This window comes from Corella eumyota, chromosome 4 (assembly GCF_963082875.1).
Source record: "Corella eumyota chromosome 4, kaCorEumy4.1, whole genome shotgun sequence".
Classification (NCBI taxonomy): domain Eukaryota; kingdom Metazoa; phylum Chordata; class Ascidiacea; order Phlebobranchia; family Corellidae; genus Corella; species Corella eumyota.
In genome coordinates, this window is record NC_137493.1 from 2,401,955 (window position 1) to 2,414,325 (window position 12,371).

The window sequence follows — 12,371 nt, forward strand, 5'->3', positions numbered from 1 at the left end:
GCCACAGGCAACTTGAGACTGGGTCGGAGTAACTGATTTTTTTTACTATACACAAAATTGTTTTGTATAAGAAATAATGATTATTAAACAAATAAATGTCCAGAACAAAACAACTAAAACTTAATTTTTTTGCAGTAGTTGATTAGGAATTTTTTATGCTGTTAAAATCTGTTCTTTTAAGAATTGGATCTGCTAGAAAATTTAATCAAATAAAGTTGGTAAGATTGAACATGTTTTAATTATGTTTATTTTTATAACCTAATATTTATGAATAATTCTGATAATTTTTATTAATGTTCAGATATTGTTATAGGCAACATATAGCAGCAAGCAATTTATGATGGATAATAAGGAAAATCAATCTAAGAAACCAACTCAACAAAAAGGGAAAAAGGGTAAGTTTCTGGCCGGCGTTGTTATTAATTGAAAAATAAAATTTAGGAGAAAAACGCTATTAATATGTTTTAAATACTCCAATGCATATGTATATATTTTTTTTATCTGTTAATATACAAAAATATAAATGCAACATCGTGAATAATAATTTTTATGTGCACTGTTAAGGTAAGAAAGGGGGTGGTAATAATAATTCATCTGTAACCAAAGAACTAAACCCCTGGCCATCTTACATTCAAGAAAGATTAGATCTTTACGATCAACTAAAAATCGAATCAGATCAAATACTAGCAGGTCTCAATTTTTAACTTGTTATAAAGGTTATTTACTTGTGATTATAAATATTATTATTGTATGCTGTCTCTAATTTCTACTGGTTTGCTCATAAAATTTATTAAATTAATCATATATATAAAAAAGTATGGTAATGCTTTATTAGTTACATAAGTGTCTAAAAAATTTATAAAATATCTACCAAAAAGTTACCTCAACTTATCACCACATTGTTACATACTACATAAATAAAACTAAAATACCATGACAAACCTATTATAAAAGAATTATTTATAAAGTATATTACTGATTTTGTTTACAGAAAAGCGAGAATCTTGTTCAGAACCAATCTGCATAACTTTACCTGATGGAAAAGTTGTGGATGGAAAGTCATGGGTATCAACTCCTTACACTATTGCTCAAGGAATAAGGTATTTTGTTTTACAAATCTATGTTTTTTGTTCTAGCACGTAGATTATTTTAAAGCACAAGACTGAGTTAGTTTGTTCTAAAGTTCTATTCAACTATAAGGGGCTTTTTGTTGATTGTTAATAAGTTTTTATTTACACTCATAATATATAACTATACCAAACAATTATTCACAATTTTTTTTCTTTCTCTACAATGTTTAAAACCAAACTATAAGGGCGCAACAAAACTATATAAGATGAACATTTAAAATTTAACATATGTTAAGAATATAAATACAATTAGTTTTTATGCTGTATATACACATTAGTAGCAAATACGGACTAATAGTTTTGTATTCATGGAACCATTAACTTAGCTGCCAGATTTTCAAGTCCAAGATTTTCAAGTTCCTCTTGTTTTGTTGTTTGTTTGTCTTCAATTTCAATGTTATCTGATAATTTATCTGTGACATCATCACTGGAACCTGTGACGTTATCTTCCGTTATTGTCATCTTCTCAGAGTCATTGTTGATGGAGGTATCTGCTGTATCATCATTTTGTTCGATGACATCATCATTGCTCTGGTCACTTGTATTATCATCATTATGATGAACACTGACTACAACCTGCTCTTTATGATCATTAACAACATCCTCATTATTCTTTGGTTTGTCCTCACTTGAAGAGCCATCATATTTTTCGTGGTTTATGACATCATCAATAAGGTGGACAACAGAATTATGTTCTTGTTCTATGATGTCATCACTCTTCTGCATGCTAACACTTTCTACCTTTTCTTCTTCGTTACTTTCCTTATTTCCTTCTATACTTTTTATGACATCACATTCACCGAGTTGAATTGTAATGTCATCGGGTTTGACAACCACTTCATTGTTTGGTATGGCCGCATTATCTTCAGGTAGACTTGTGATGTCATCATTAGAAACCACTGCTTCATCTTGTGGTGCGTTGCCATTCATCTGCTTTGGTGTAACATCATTGCTTTCCGGCATTGAGATAGCATCACTAGGTGGAGGGCTTGAATTTTCATTTTGTTGTGCTTTGACCTCATCATTTGGTGTTGAAACTATTTCATCGTCACTTTGTTGTATTATGATATCATCATAGGAGATTGGAATGTATGAAGTTGGTTGATCTTTTTTTCGCTCTTCAGCCAATAATTTCTTCTCAACATACTTCTTTTTCTTCTTAGCCTTTGTGTTTGATGTTGATTTCTTTGCTTTTTTAACTCTTTTTGGTTTTGGACTAGCTTGTGGAGTTGCTAAACTAGAAGAAGGTAAATTTTCTTGTGCGGTTTCTTCTAATATTGGTGGAGTTGTTAGAATCATGGGAGTTGAAGTTAAAGGGGTTTCATAAGTAGCATCATATGTGGATTTAGGTAAAGTTTTAGGCATGGAAGGGATAGTGACTGTTGTGTGGGCAGTAGAAATAACAGGACTTGTAGCAGAAGTATTTACCTCATTAGAAGAAATAGAGGAAGCAGATGAAACGTTTTCTGGTATTTCAGTGATTGGTGAAGGGATGTTACTGGTTGCTTGCGAACTATTTTCATTTATTCTCGGGAGCGAGAGTAAAGATGCTGTTATCACATGACTCGGTATTTCCTCTTCCACCACTGGGGGAGCCGTTGGAGTCGGTTCTATGTGCTCGTAGATTGAGTTGTAATCATCAGTGTCGTTTGTTGTTGGATTGTTGATCGACAAACTTGTTGATTGTATGTTGTGTCGTGATGTTGAGGACTGATTTTGTTGACTGTTGTGTGCTAAAAAATAATTAAAATTTTATTTTCTTAATTTAACAAAAAGATTTCAATTTTTGTTTGCTGATTTTTAAATTTTTTGAAGGTAATTAATTAAAATTACCTGGAAGTCGGGAAGATGCTAACGAAGCTCTAATAGATTCTTGTGCATGCCGATTTATGTTTGCTTTCTATAAAATGAAGTATAAAAATTAATTATCTCCTGTTTTACAATTTTCAAAGACTCAAAGTGAGAAATTGATTGTACTGGTGTACAAATCTATGTATGGAATTCCTTTAGTTAGATGTTTTATTATTACATCATAAAATTAAAAAATCCAAATCTTTTCACCTGTAACTGTCTGAGTTGTGCCTCATGAGTTTCATACATGGGGAATCCTGGTCTTGGGCGAACTGTATGTGAACTCATACCAGAATAATCCATTGGACCCCCTGGGTTATAGAATAATTTGTGTGTTTTTATTAGCGATCTATGCAGTTTAAATTGTTTAAGGGTAATGCTATGGTATTACCTAATTTAAAGCTATAATTTGCACTGTTATACTATATAATTACTGACTAGCTGTAGACAATTTATTTGCCTAGTTTAAAATATCAGACTTATTGGTTAATATTAAAAATTACTTTGGCTTTCAATAGGAATATGTGATCGATATTGATCGGGTGCAGGGATGGGGGTTTGTACTTCTTCTTGGTATGGGGGTGGGAGGGAAGGGGTGCCTTAAAAATAAAGTCTTTGATTATTATAATGTTTAAAAACACTTTTTTATTTAAAAACCTAAAATTTTTTAAAATTAAAATCAAGTTAGGTTGTAGCTCTTAGTTTGATTAAAGTTAAAGCACTAATTTTGCTATATTTGTGTTAACTAAATTATTTCTAAATTGTGACATAATTAGCATCAAGTTTTAATTTATTTATTTAAATAATGTTAGTTTTTTTGTTGGTTTTGGTGTGACAGATGTATTTTTTTCTTTATATTGGTTATGATTCAAAGATTATTAAATAGTCCAGCTTAATATGCCACCAGTTCATTTTTTGTATTATGGTTTTGCTGAGCACCTAATTATTTTACGCAGCATAAATTACTTAATTATACTCACGAACAACGTAGGATCTGAGGTCTACGGGTTCAGTAGATGTTGGTAGTAAATAGGGGTGAGATTCAGGGTTTGTAGCGATGATTGGGGGGCTGGTGTGTGCCACTGTTGTTGGTCTCTGAATGTTAAATATTAGTGTTAACTTACATTTTTTTTCTCTCGAATAAATTTGTTTTTTTGATTGTCAGATTATTTGTATCAAATTATTTTCACAATTTTTTTTTTTTTATAAAAGGCTATCATATATAGTATAAAAAAGCTTTTTGTTTTTTTTTTATCTATGGATTTTGTTTTTTAAACTTTTCGAAGTTTTGTGAATTGAAAAGTTGTTACCGTTTCACTTTCTATTATTTGTTGGGCTTGGGGATTATCATTTCCCCTTATTCGACTAAAACATAAATGTAATTGTTAGGTAATTATAACACAATTATCCAAATTAATGTAATTGCTGTCTTAACAATATTAAGGAGGGTTTAAATTCACAGCAAAATTTTTATTTTATGTCATTAAATTAAAACATTTAAAAAAGAGAAATTTCTTGTTATTACTTGTCTTCAGCTCTTGCTTCTTTTCTTGCCTTCCTTCTTGCATATTTCACAACTTTAGTATCCCAAAACACTGCACTGGACACAACAAAGGCAATAAACAATGCCATTCCAGCAACTTAAAAAAAACAGACGAAATTTTATTAAAAAATATAAATTAAAAAAAAATGGTTTAGAAACAAAAATAAAACAAAACAATTTTTATTTTTTGATTTAAATAGATTTAGATTTTATTTTTATTACCATTTAAATTAGTCATATAATTATTTACCTGACCCCAAGCTAATGTAAAGATATTCCACTGCTTCTAACGCCATATTTATATTCAAAACACTTTTAAAAATATTAAAAAATCAACAACTTAAAACAAATCTAAAAAAACACGATATGTTAACCTGAAAAATTTACACATTAAGCCTGGTAACTTAGGTGTGTATTTAAAAAACTGTTACACTTTTGTTGTACTTAGAATAAAGAATAATGTTGCACACAAATAGTCGTTATGCCTGGCTTGATATCACATGAGCACTAAATATAGGGGAGCATTCAACCAGAAATATGGTTTCTTGGTTACTTTTTTTGCTACGTAATTCCCCCTGTATTGTAAGATTCTTGTGATTTAAGTTATAAATATATTCCCAAGGATTTAATTTATGCACAAGCTAACAAAACAACTATACATTTATGTAAAAATACCAAGAACTTTGTAAATAATAATTTATTCTTACTTTTGCAGAATTTTTATTTTATTGTTTATTTTAGATAACTCTATCCATTCTATACTGTTGCTAAAATTTTAAAGTAACATATTATTAGTTACAATAATTGTAGCAATTTTTAGCATAAACTTAAACACAATTTCTATATAAATGATTTCAATGTAACATTACGATTAAATATTGAATTTTTCTTTTTTAATTTACTTCAATATTTTGTTTCCAGCCAAGGCCTAGCAGATAACACTGTGGTTGCGAAAGTGAATAATGTGGTGTGGGATCTGGATAGACCACTAGAGGGGGATAGTAAGCTGCAGTTACTCAAGTTCGATGATGAAGAAGCTCAGGTTAAAATCAAAACTTTAATTATTTTATATTTTTACTAAAAATAAGGAGAAGGCTACAGTACAAAACAAAATTCTTACTCTTTTTAATGTTTATTTTCCCCCAAAAAATTGACTAAAATATCACATTTTAGACCATCTCCCTATTTTAATTTACTGATAAATGCTAGGCAAATAGGGGCCTTTATTTAAATGCAATTTACTATAGTATTTAATTTATTAATAGGCAGTATACTGGCATTCTACTGCTCATATATTGGGTGAAGCTATGGAGAGAACTTATGATGGATGTTTGTGTTATGGACCTCCTATTGAACAAGGATTTTATTATGATATGTTTATGGATGAAACGTAAGTGTAAAAATCTAGATCTTAAATGCAATATTAAAGTGTAACTAATGAGTGAAATTAATGAAACCTTTAGTTGATATAGTTTGTTATATAGTTTAATTTAAACTGTATTAAAATACCAGCAAACTTAGGGAAAAAAAACAACCTAAAATTAATTTAAACTTTTTTTAAAGTCAATCAAAGTTATTGTGCCTATCTTAATTAAATTTTTTTCAAATTAAGTTACAAAAAACATTTATCCTTAATTTTAATATTACATTTTCTTTTAATTTCAGGCAAGTTTCAGATAAGAATGACTTCCCAGCAATAGAAGGAATAATGAAGTCAATATTAAAGGAAAAACAACCATTTGAAAGATTAGTTGTCACCAAGGAAAATCTATTAAAGATGTTTGCTTACAACAAGTTTAAGGTAAAAGTAATATGCATGTGTAAGAAATAACTGTATAATTTCCTATTTAAGTTTTAATATACAACCTTCCACAAACTCAACCAAAACTCACAAAAAAACTCAACCAAAACTCACAAAAATCTTATACAAAACTCAATCGGTTCACTTTACTATCTGCCTAGATACTTTTACAAGAAATTTTTACTATAATATACCGAGAGGAGCTTGTACCATTTACAGCACCTAACTTAGGTACACTGTAGAAGCCATAGGAATCAAACCTAGGACCTTATGTAGTGAAGCCAAGTATTCTATCTATTCATAATTATAACCACTTGACCATTGTTGTAGTTAAGGATCTTGAACGAGAAAGTTACGACCCCAACTACAACAGTTTATAGATGTGGGCCTCTTATTGATTTATGCAGAGGACCTCATGTTAGACATACTGGAAAAATTAAGGCTTTTCAGCTTTACAAGGTACATGGAATACTGTAATATTTTAAACTAAACATATTCAGAGTTTTACTAGTGCAGAAAATAATGTTTTTGTCAAGACTATAGTTAAAAAAATTACATTTTAGCTAGAACAAAATTTTTAATAAAATACAAATTTCAAATCAGTTTTATTTTGGCTTTCTTTTACTTATTTTTAAAAAATAATATTTATTAAAAACTGTTTAATTTTTTTGACAGAACTCGGCAACTTACTGGGAAGGAAAAGCTGAGATGGAATCCCTGCAGAGGATTTACGGAATAAGTTTCCCTGATAAGAAGGAGCTAAAACAATGGCAACAATTCCAAGTAAACACTTTTAAATGTTAGATCATGTTAATTTGAAGTCCTTACCTTATTTATATTCAATAAACAATCTTGTTGGCAAAATTTGATTTTTTAATTTTAATTTTTTTTTTAATTTTTTTTTCAGGAAGAAGCAAAGCAGAGAGATCACAGAAGAATTGGAAGAGAGCAGGAACTTTTCTTCTTCCACGAATTGAGTCCTGGAAGTTGCTTCTTCTTTCCTAGAGGAGCTTTTATCTATAACACCCTTATCAACTTCATCAGAGTAAGAATTACTTTCCAATTTTGAAAAAAGTATTACATAATTGTCAAAATATTGGTCAACTTTAGGAACTTAACATAAAGTAACATCAGTTACCCCCACCCAGTATGAAGTTGCCTTTGGCAGTTAGAGGTATTATAGATTATGATAATCAAGCTGCTGATTAATTGTTCACTTAGCAGAAGTTCATACTGTTCATAGTGCCTTACTCAAGGGCGCTACAGCATGTGGCCAATATGGATTGAACACAGGACCTCATGTAGTGAAACTAAGTGTTCTGACCACTACACAACACAGCCACTTGCTTTTTGATCTTTAAAAAAATAATTTTTTTTCAAGAGTGAATACAGAAAGAGAGGTTTCCAAGAAGTAATCACTCCAAATATTTACAACTCAAAAGTTTGGATCACGTCCGGACATTGGCAACATTATGCTGACAATATATTCAAGTGTGAAATTGAAAAAGATATGTTTGCACTAAAGCCAATGAACTGTCCAGGACATTGGTTAGTATATTTAGTATGTTTTTTATTGTTTATTTATTTTAAATGTATAGAGAATTGCTTCACAACCTTTTGACAATATCTCAAAATATTTTTGACAATATCTCAAAAATTGACATTATCTCAAAATACTTTTCAAAATAAAATAGTTTGATGTTTGCGCATCGCAATCGTTCTTGGAGGGAGTTGCCGCTGCGGTTTGCCGACTTTGGAGTTTTGCATCGAAATGAGTTATCTGGAGCGTTAACTGGACTCACGAGAGTGCGAAGGTTTCAACAAGATGATGCTCATATATTTTGTAGACCTGAACAAATTAAACAGGTTTGTGGTTAAATTGTAATATTATGTTTGGTATAGTAAGTTGTAGTTAATGTATATAAGTATTATGAATATAATTTTGAAGTTGTAAATAATAATTGTTTTGCCAGTGGTCTATGCTCAATAATATTACATTTTTATTTATACAGTTTATTTGTTTTAATTAAACTTTATCACTACCAAGTTTGACTTTAGATAAAAATTTAATTTGTTGATAAATCTATGGTATAAAACAGAAATAAAATTTAAAATTTTTGAAATGTTTTTTCAGGAAATTCTCGGAGCATTTGATTTTCTTAAAACAGTTTACGATATTTTCGGTTTCACTTTTAAACTCTTCCTTTCCACCAGACCTGAGAAATATATGGGGGATATTGAGATGTGGAACGATGCAGAAAAGGTGGGATTAAGTTGTTTCATTTTTTTTAATTTAAAATTACCTTTTTTTAAATATATCTTTTTTTAAGGTTTTAAATGTACACAAAAGATATCACTTACATATAGTTTATTTATATACTGTTAATTATATTAAAGATATACATGAACAATGGTAGTAAAAAAAATCAAAATTATTAATTTAATAACCATCAAAATTTAACTTGCTAGTTCTCATTATATTAAATAGACATTGGAGGAATGTTTAAATGAGTTCAACAACCCATGGAAGTTAAATCCTGGGGATGGAGCTTTCTATGGACCCAAGATTGATATTCAGGTTAAAATATTAACTTATTGGTTAATTTTAACCCATATAGTAATCATAAAAAAACTATATTTAAGGTTTTTTGCCAAGAGTTAAACTTGTATTACTTGTGTCAAAATAATAAAAAAATGTTATTGGTGTGATAATAATAGTTTGTTATAATGTCATAGATCTTGGATGCACTGAGAAGACCACATCAATGTGCAACCATTCAACTTGACTTTCAACTTCCAATTAGATTTGATCTCAATTATGTCTCGTAAGTATTCAAATTGTATTCTAAGATTTCAAAATATTTATCTAGATAAATTCCAAGTCTTGCTTGTTAAAATTTATTGTATTTATATTAGAATTCAACTTGTTTGTATAATATTTAAAATTTAATTTAAATTTCCATTTTCTTTTATATCACACAAGTTTAAATATCATTTTGGTAATTTTTCTATTTTCCTATCCATAGTGGGGAAGGAACTGAAAAGAAACGTCCGGTGATAATTCATCGAGCTATACTAGGTTCAGTTGAAAGAATAATGGCAGTTCTTACTGAAAATTTTGGAGGAAAGTGGCCTCTATGGCTCTCACCTAGACAGGTTTGATGCTTTGATGTTATGTTTATTTTTTTCAGGTTGTGAGTAGCATAATGGTATAAGGCAAAAGGTATTAAAACTTTATATATATTTAATAAAATCAGTTTTGGGTTTAATTTCTACCGTTTTTATATAAGGTATTTAAGCAGAGCAAAAACTGTTCCCTTGCTAAAATTATTAAAACTGTCTTAGATAAGTATTGTAAAAGTAACAATGTCAATTAATATAATTTAACCCTTAAGTTTTATTAAACTATATGCAGATAATATTTTATTTCTTAATATTATTTTATTTTCTTAATTTTACACATTAAGGTTATGATATTATCTGTGTCCGGCAAATTTGATGACTATGCAGATTCTGTCCGCCAACAACTTCATGACGCAGGATTTCAGGTGGACATGGAGCATGACCCTGGTTTGACCTTGAACAAAAAGATCCGAAATGCTCAGGTTGAACAATATAACTTTATTTGTGTTGTTGGAGAGAGGGAGCAAGAGAATGGGACGGTTAACATTCGCACAAGAGATAACAAGGTAAAATGTTAAGTTTTAACATCCTATGACGAAATTGATATGTAATAGAGTAAACAATATATAATTATATATATATAAAAATTTCCAAGTATGATTAATTTATATGCCTATAACTTATTAAAACTGACCGAATGTGGTGTGGGGTTAAATTTTATCAGGCAAATATGAGTGAAGTGTTGTGACCATATTATGACCTTTAAAATGCCATATTATGACCATTAAAATTAAGTAATAATAATAACATTAATAGAAGGGTATATAACTTAAAAGATTAGAAAATAAGATTTTAAATGGAGAAATATATTAAAACAAATTTTTTTCCATGGTAAAACATGTTTTTTTGGGCAAAGTGGTCTTTTCTTGATAAAAGTAATTCTAAAGTTGTAAAAAACTTTAACAATTTTTAACGTAGGTACATGGTGAGCACAGTGTAGAAAATGTGATCAAAAAACTGAGACATCTAGTGGACACTAAACATAAGAACGCAGAAGACGCTTTTGATGATCCACAAGAAAATTAGAATTTTAATTTATTAACTAGATGTAGTTTTGTAAGCCTGAGATTTTCCATCGCTAACCTAAAATAATTTCATACAACAATGTAGTCATGACAACATTTTAGATTTTGTATTTTTGTTCCATAAATTTTAAAGCAAAATTGTAAATGCAAATTTTTATTTGCACATTAGTATTGCAATCTCGAATATTCCAATAATAGTTAATACCTATTAGACCTAGCATTTATGGTTGATTTTTACTACTACCTGTTCCAAAACGTTACAGATTTTGGTTTTGTATATATTTAACATCATCACATGGTGAAATAAAAAAACAAACATGAAAGTAAAAACATTGTATGATATATTTAGTTTTTATCAACTATGAAGAATCCTTTTTCTCTTTTAAACCGAATCCTTCAATTTTGTTCCATTCTTCCCAATTTTCTTTAGTTGGTGGCCAAAAATCGGGGAATTTTTTAGGTATACTACATTCAGCTAACTTTTGATAAACTCTTTTGTTCTTGAAGTATTCACTTTCTATCCATCTGAGCAAAAAAACAGTTTCAGAAACTGGTTTGTTTTGTTAATTTATATACTTGAAATTTTAAAAACTGGGGCACCAAACACTAAGGGTAAAAAAGAGATAAATTTTTAGTTTTGAAAGTTGTATTTTTATTATACAAAATCCAAACAACACATTGCCCTTGGCAGTTTATTTTAAGGGCATTTTTTTAAGTTGAGGCCATTTAATAACATAAGGCAGGTATAAGATGAAAATATATTATTTATTTATAATACATGAATTATTTTGTTTTTATATTTTCTTACTTGCTGTCATTCTCCAAGCAGCTCCATCTTTTATCGAAGTGAACATGAGGTTTCATTTTAATTCTGTATTTCAAACTTCTCTTTTGTTGAATGTCTTCTTTGTTCACCATTTTATAAATATCTAGCTTTGTTTTAATCAATTTGGATGATAGTGTTCTGTATAAAAATAAACTTTTAATGGTTTAAGGTCTATAACTTAAAAAACATTAATGGGTAAGCAACCTTAAATTAGGTCAAAGTGTTTGTTTAATGATCATTATTTATCAGATCTTACGTAGAAACGTGACCAATGTAGAAAGGTATTACTTTTACAAAATTTTAAACTAAACTTCACCCCAACTTTTTAATACAAGAGTTAAGGTAGTATTTAAAATTGAATTCTACAGAACCACAAAATAACAGCTCTATACCTTACATGGGATCCTAAATATTTTATATAGGCTATATCAGGCATAAATTAATAAACTTATGAATATTAAAAAAGGCGCTTTAAAATGGAGTAAAAATGATGTAACTTGTGATATAACAAAACCTACTTTTCTTCTTCTTTTGATAAGTAGGGTCGCGTCAACCACATTTCGTTTGTACATTCAACTTTTAGTGCATCAACAAACTTCTCTCTTTCCATAGCAGTAATCCTATGGGGTACTTGGGACTTTCCCCTGTGTGGGTCTCCTCTAACTATTTTATATCTTCTTTGCTTCCCAAGACGCAACAATAAAGTTAACCTCATTTTTATAAGAAGAACTATCTGACTATTTCTAAAATTAATAAAATATGTTGAATTAATTTGATGGACAATTATAATATTGATATGATAATTGCTCAACATAATTATATAATTTGTTGTAAGTAAAACGTATTTTGTTGAGTTAACTTGCTTTGCTCATACTTAAAAATTCGCAGCAATTATCTGAAAACATTTATAAACTTGCTTAAAAAAGTTCACGTGAGACTGTTTACAAAATAAACTTTAACGTGCTATTTTAAATACGGTAATGACGCTACTTTTTTAACATTTATGTTTGGT

General features: G+C 29.2%; 3 protein-coding genes across 4 annotated transcripts; 1 reads left to right on the plus strand and 2 right to left on the minus strand.

Annotated features, from left to right (window-relative positions):
• The first annotated feature begins 134 nt into the window (after positions 1 to 134).
• On the plus strand, positions 135 to 10,863 carry LOC145751445 (threonine--tRNA ligase 1, cytoplasmic-like). Of its 2 annotated transcripts, none has more exons than XM_082567588.1 (18): positions 135 to 218; positions 314 to 395; positions 565 to 690; positions 992 to 1,100; positions 5,446 to 5,566; positions 5,790 to 5,914; positions 6,190 to 6,325; positions 6,656 to 6,784; positions 7,001 to 7,108; positions 7,233 to 7,370; positions 7,707 to 7,873; positions 8,020 to 8,191; positions 8,460 to 8,588; positions 8,814 to 8,903; positions 9,062 to 9,150; positions 9,352 to 9,481; positions 9,793 to 10,014; positions 10,427 to 10,863. In XM_082567588.1, the coding sequence occupies exons 1-18, from the start codon at positions 156 to 158 to the stop codon at positions 10,532 to 10,534; spliced, it is 2,244 nt and encodes a 747-aa protein (XP_082423714.1). In that variant the 5' UTR covers positions 135 to 155; the 3' UTR covers positions 10,535 to 10,863. The 2 variants fall into 2 exon arrangements, with proteins under 2 accessions (XP_082423714.1, XP_082423715.1); XM_082567589.1 differs by having other exon boundaries at positions 137 to 218; positions 302 to 395.
• LOC145751446 (uncharacterized) lies at positions 1,222 to 4,911 on the minus strand. Its single transcript, XM_082567590.1, has 8 exons — positions 4,775 to 4,911; positions 4,507 to 4,621; positions 4,292 to 4,346; positions 3,962 to 4,076; positions 3,485 to 3,580; positions 3,192 to 3,292; positions 2,964 to 3,030; positions 1,222 to 2,863 (listed from the first exon to the last, which is right to left on the minus strand). The coding sequence occupies exons 1-8, from the start codon at positions 4,818 to 4,820 to the stop codon at positions 1,437 to 1,439; spliced, it is 2,022 nt and encodes a 673-aa protein (XP_082423716.1). The 5' UTR covers positions 4,821 to 4,911; the 3' UTR covers positions 1,222 to 1,436.
• On the minus strand, positions 10,575 to 12,097 carry LOC145751447 (uncharacterized). The gene is made up of 3 exons (XM_082567591.1): positions 11,878 to 12,097; positions 11,342 to 11,497; positions 10,575 to 11,058 (listed from the first exon to the last, which is right to left on the minus strand). Exons 1-3 carry the CDS (start codon positions 12,072 to 12,074, stop codon positions 10,893 to 10,895), a joined length of 519 nt encoding a protein of 172 aa, XP_082423717.1. The 5' UTR covers positions 12,075 to 12,097; the 3' UTR covers positions 10,575 to 10,892.
• Between the last annotated feature and the right edge of the window lie 274 nt (positions 12,098 to 12,371).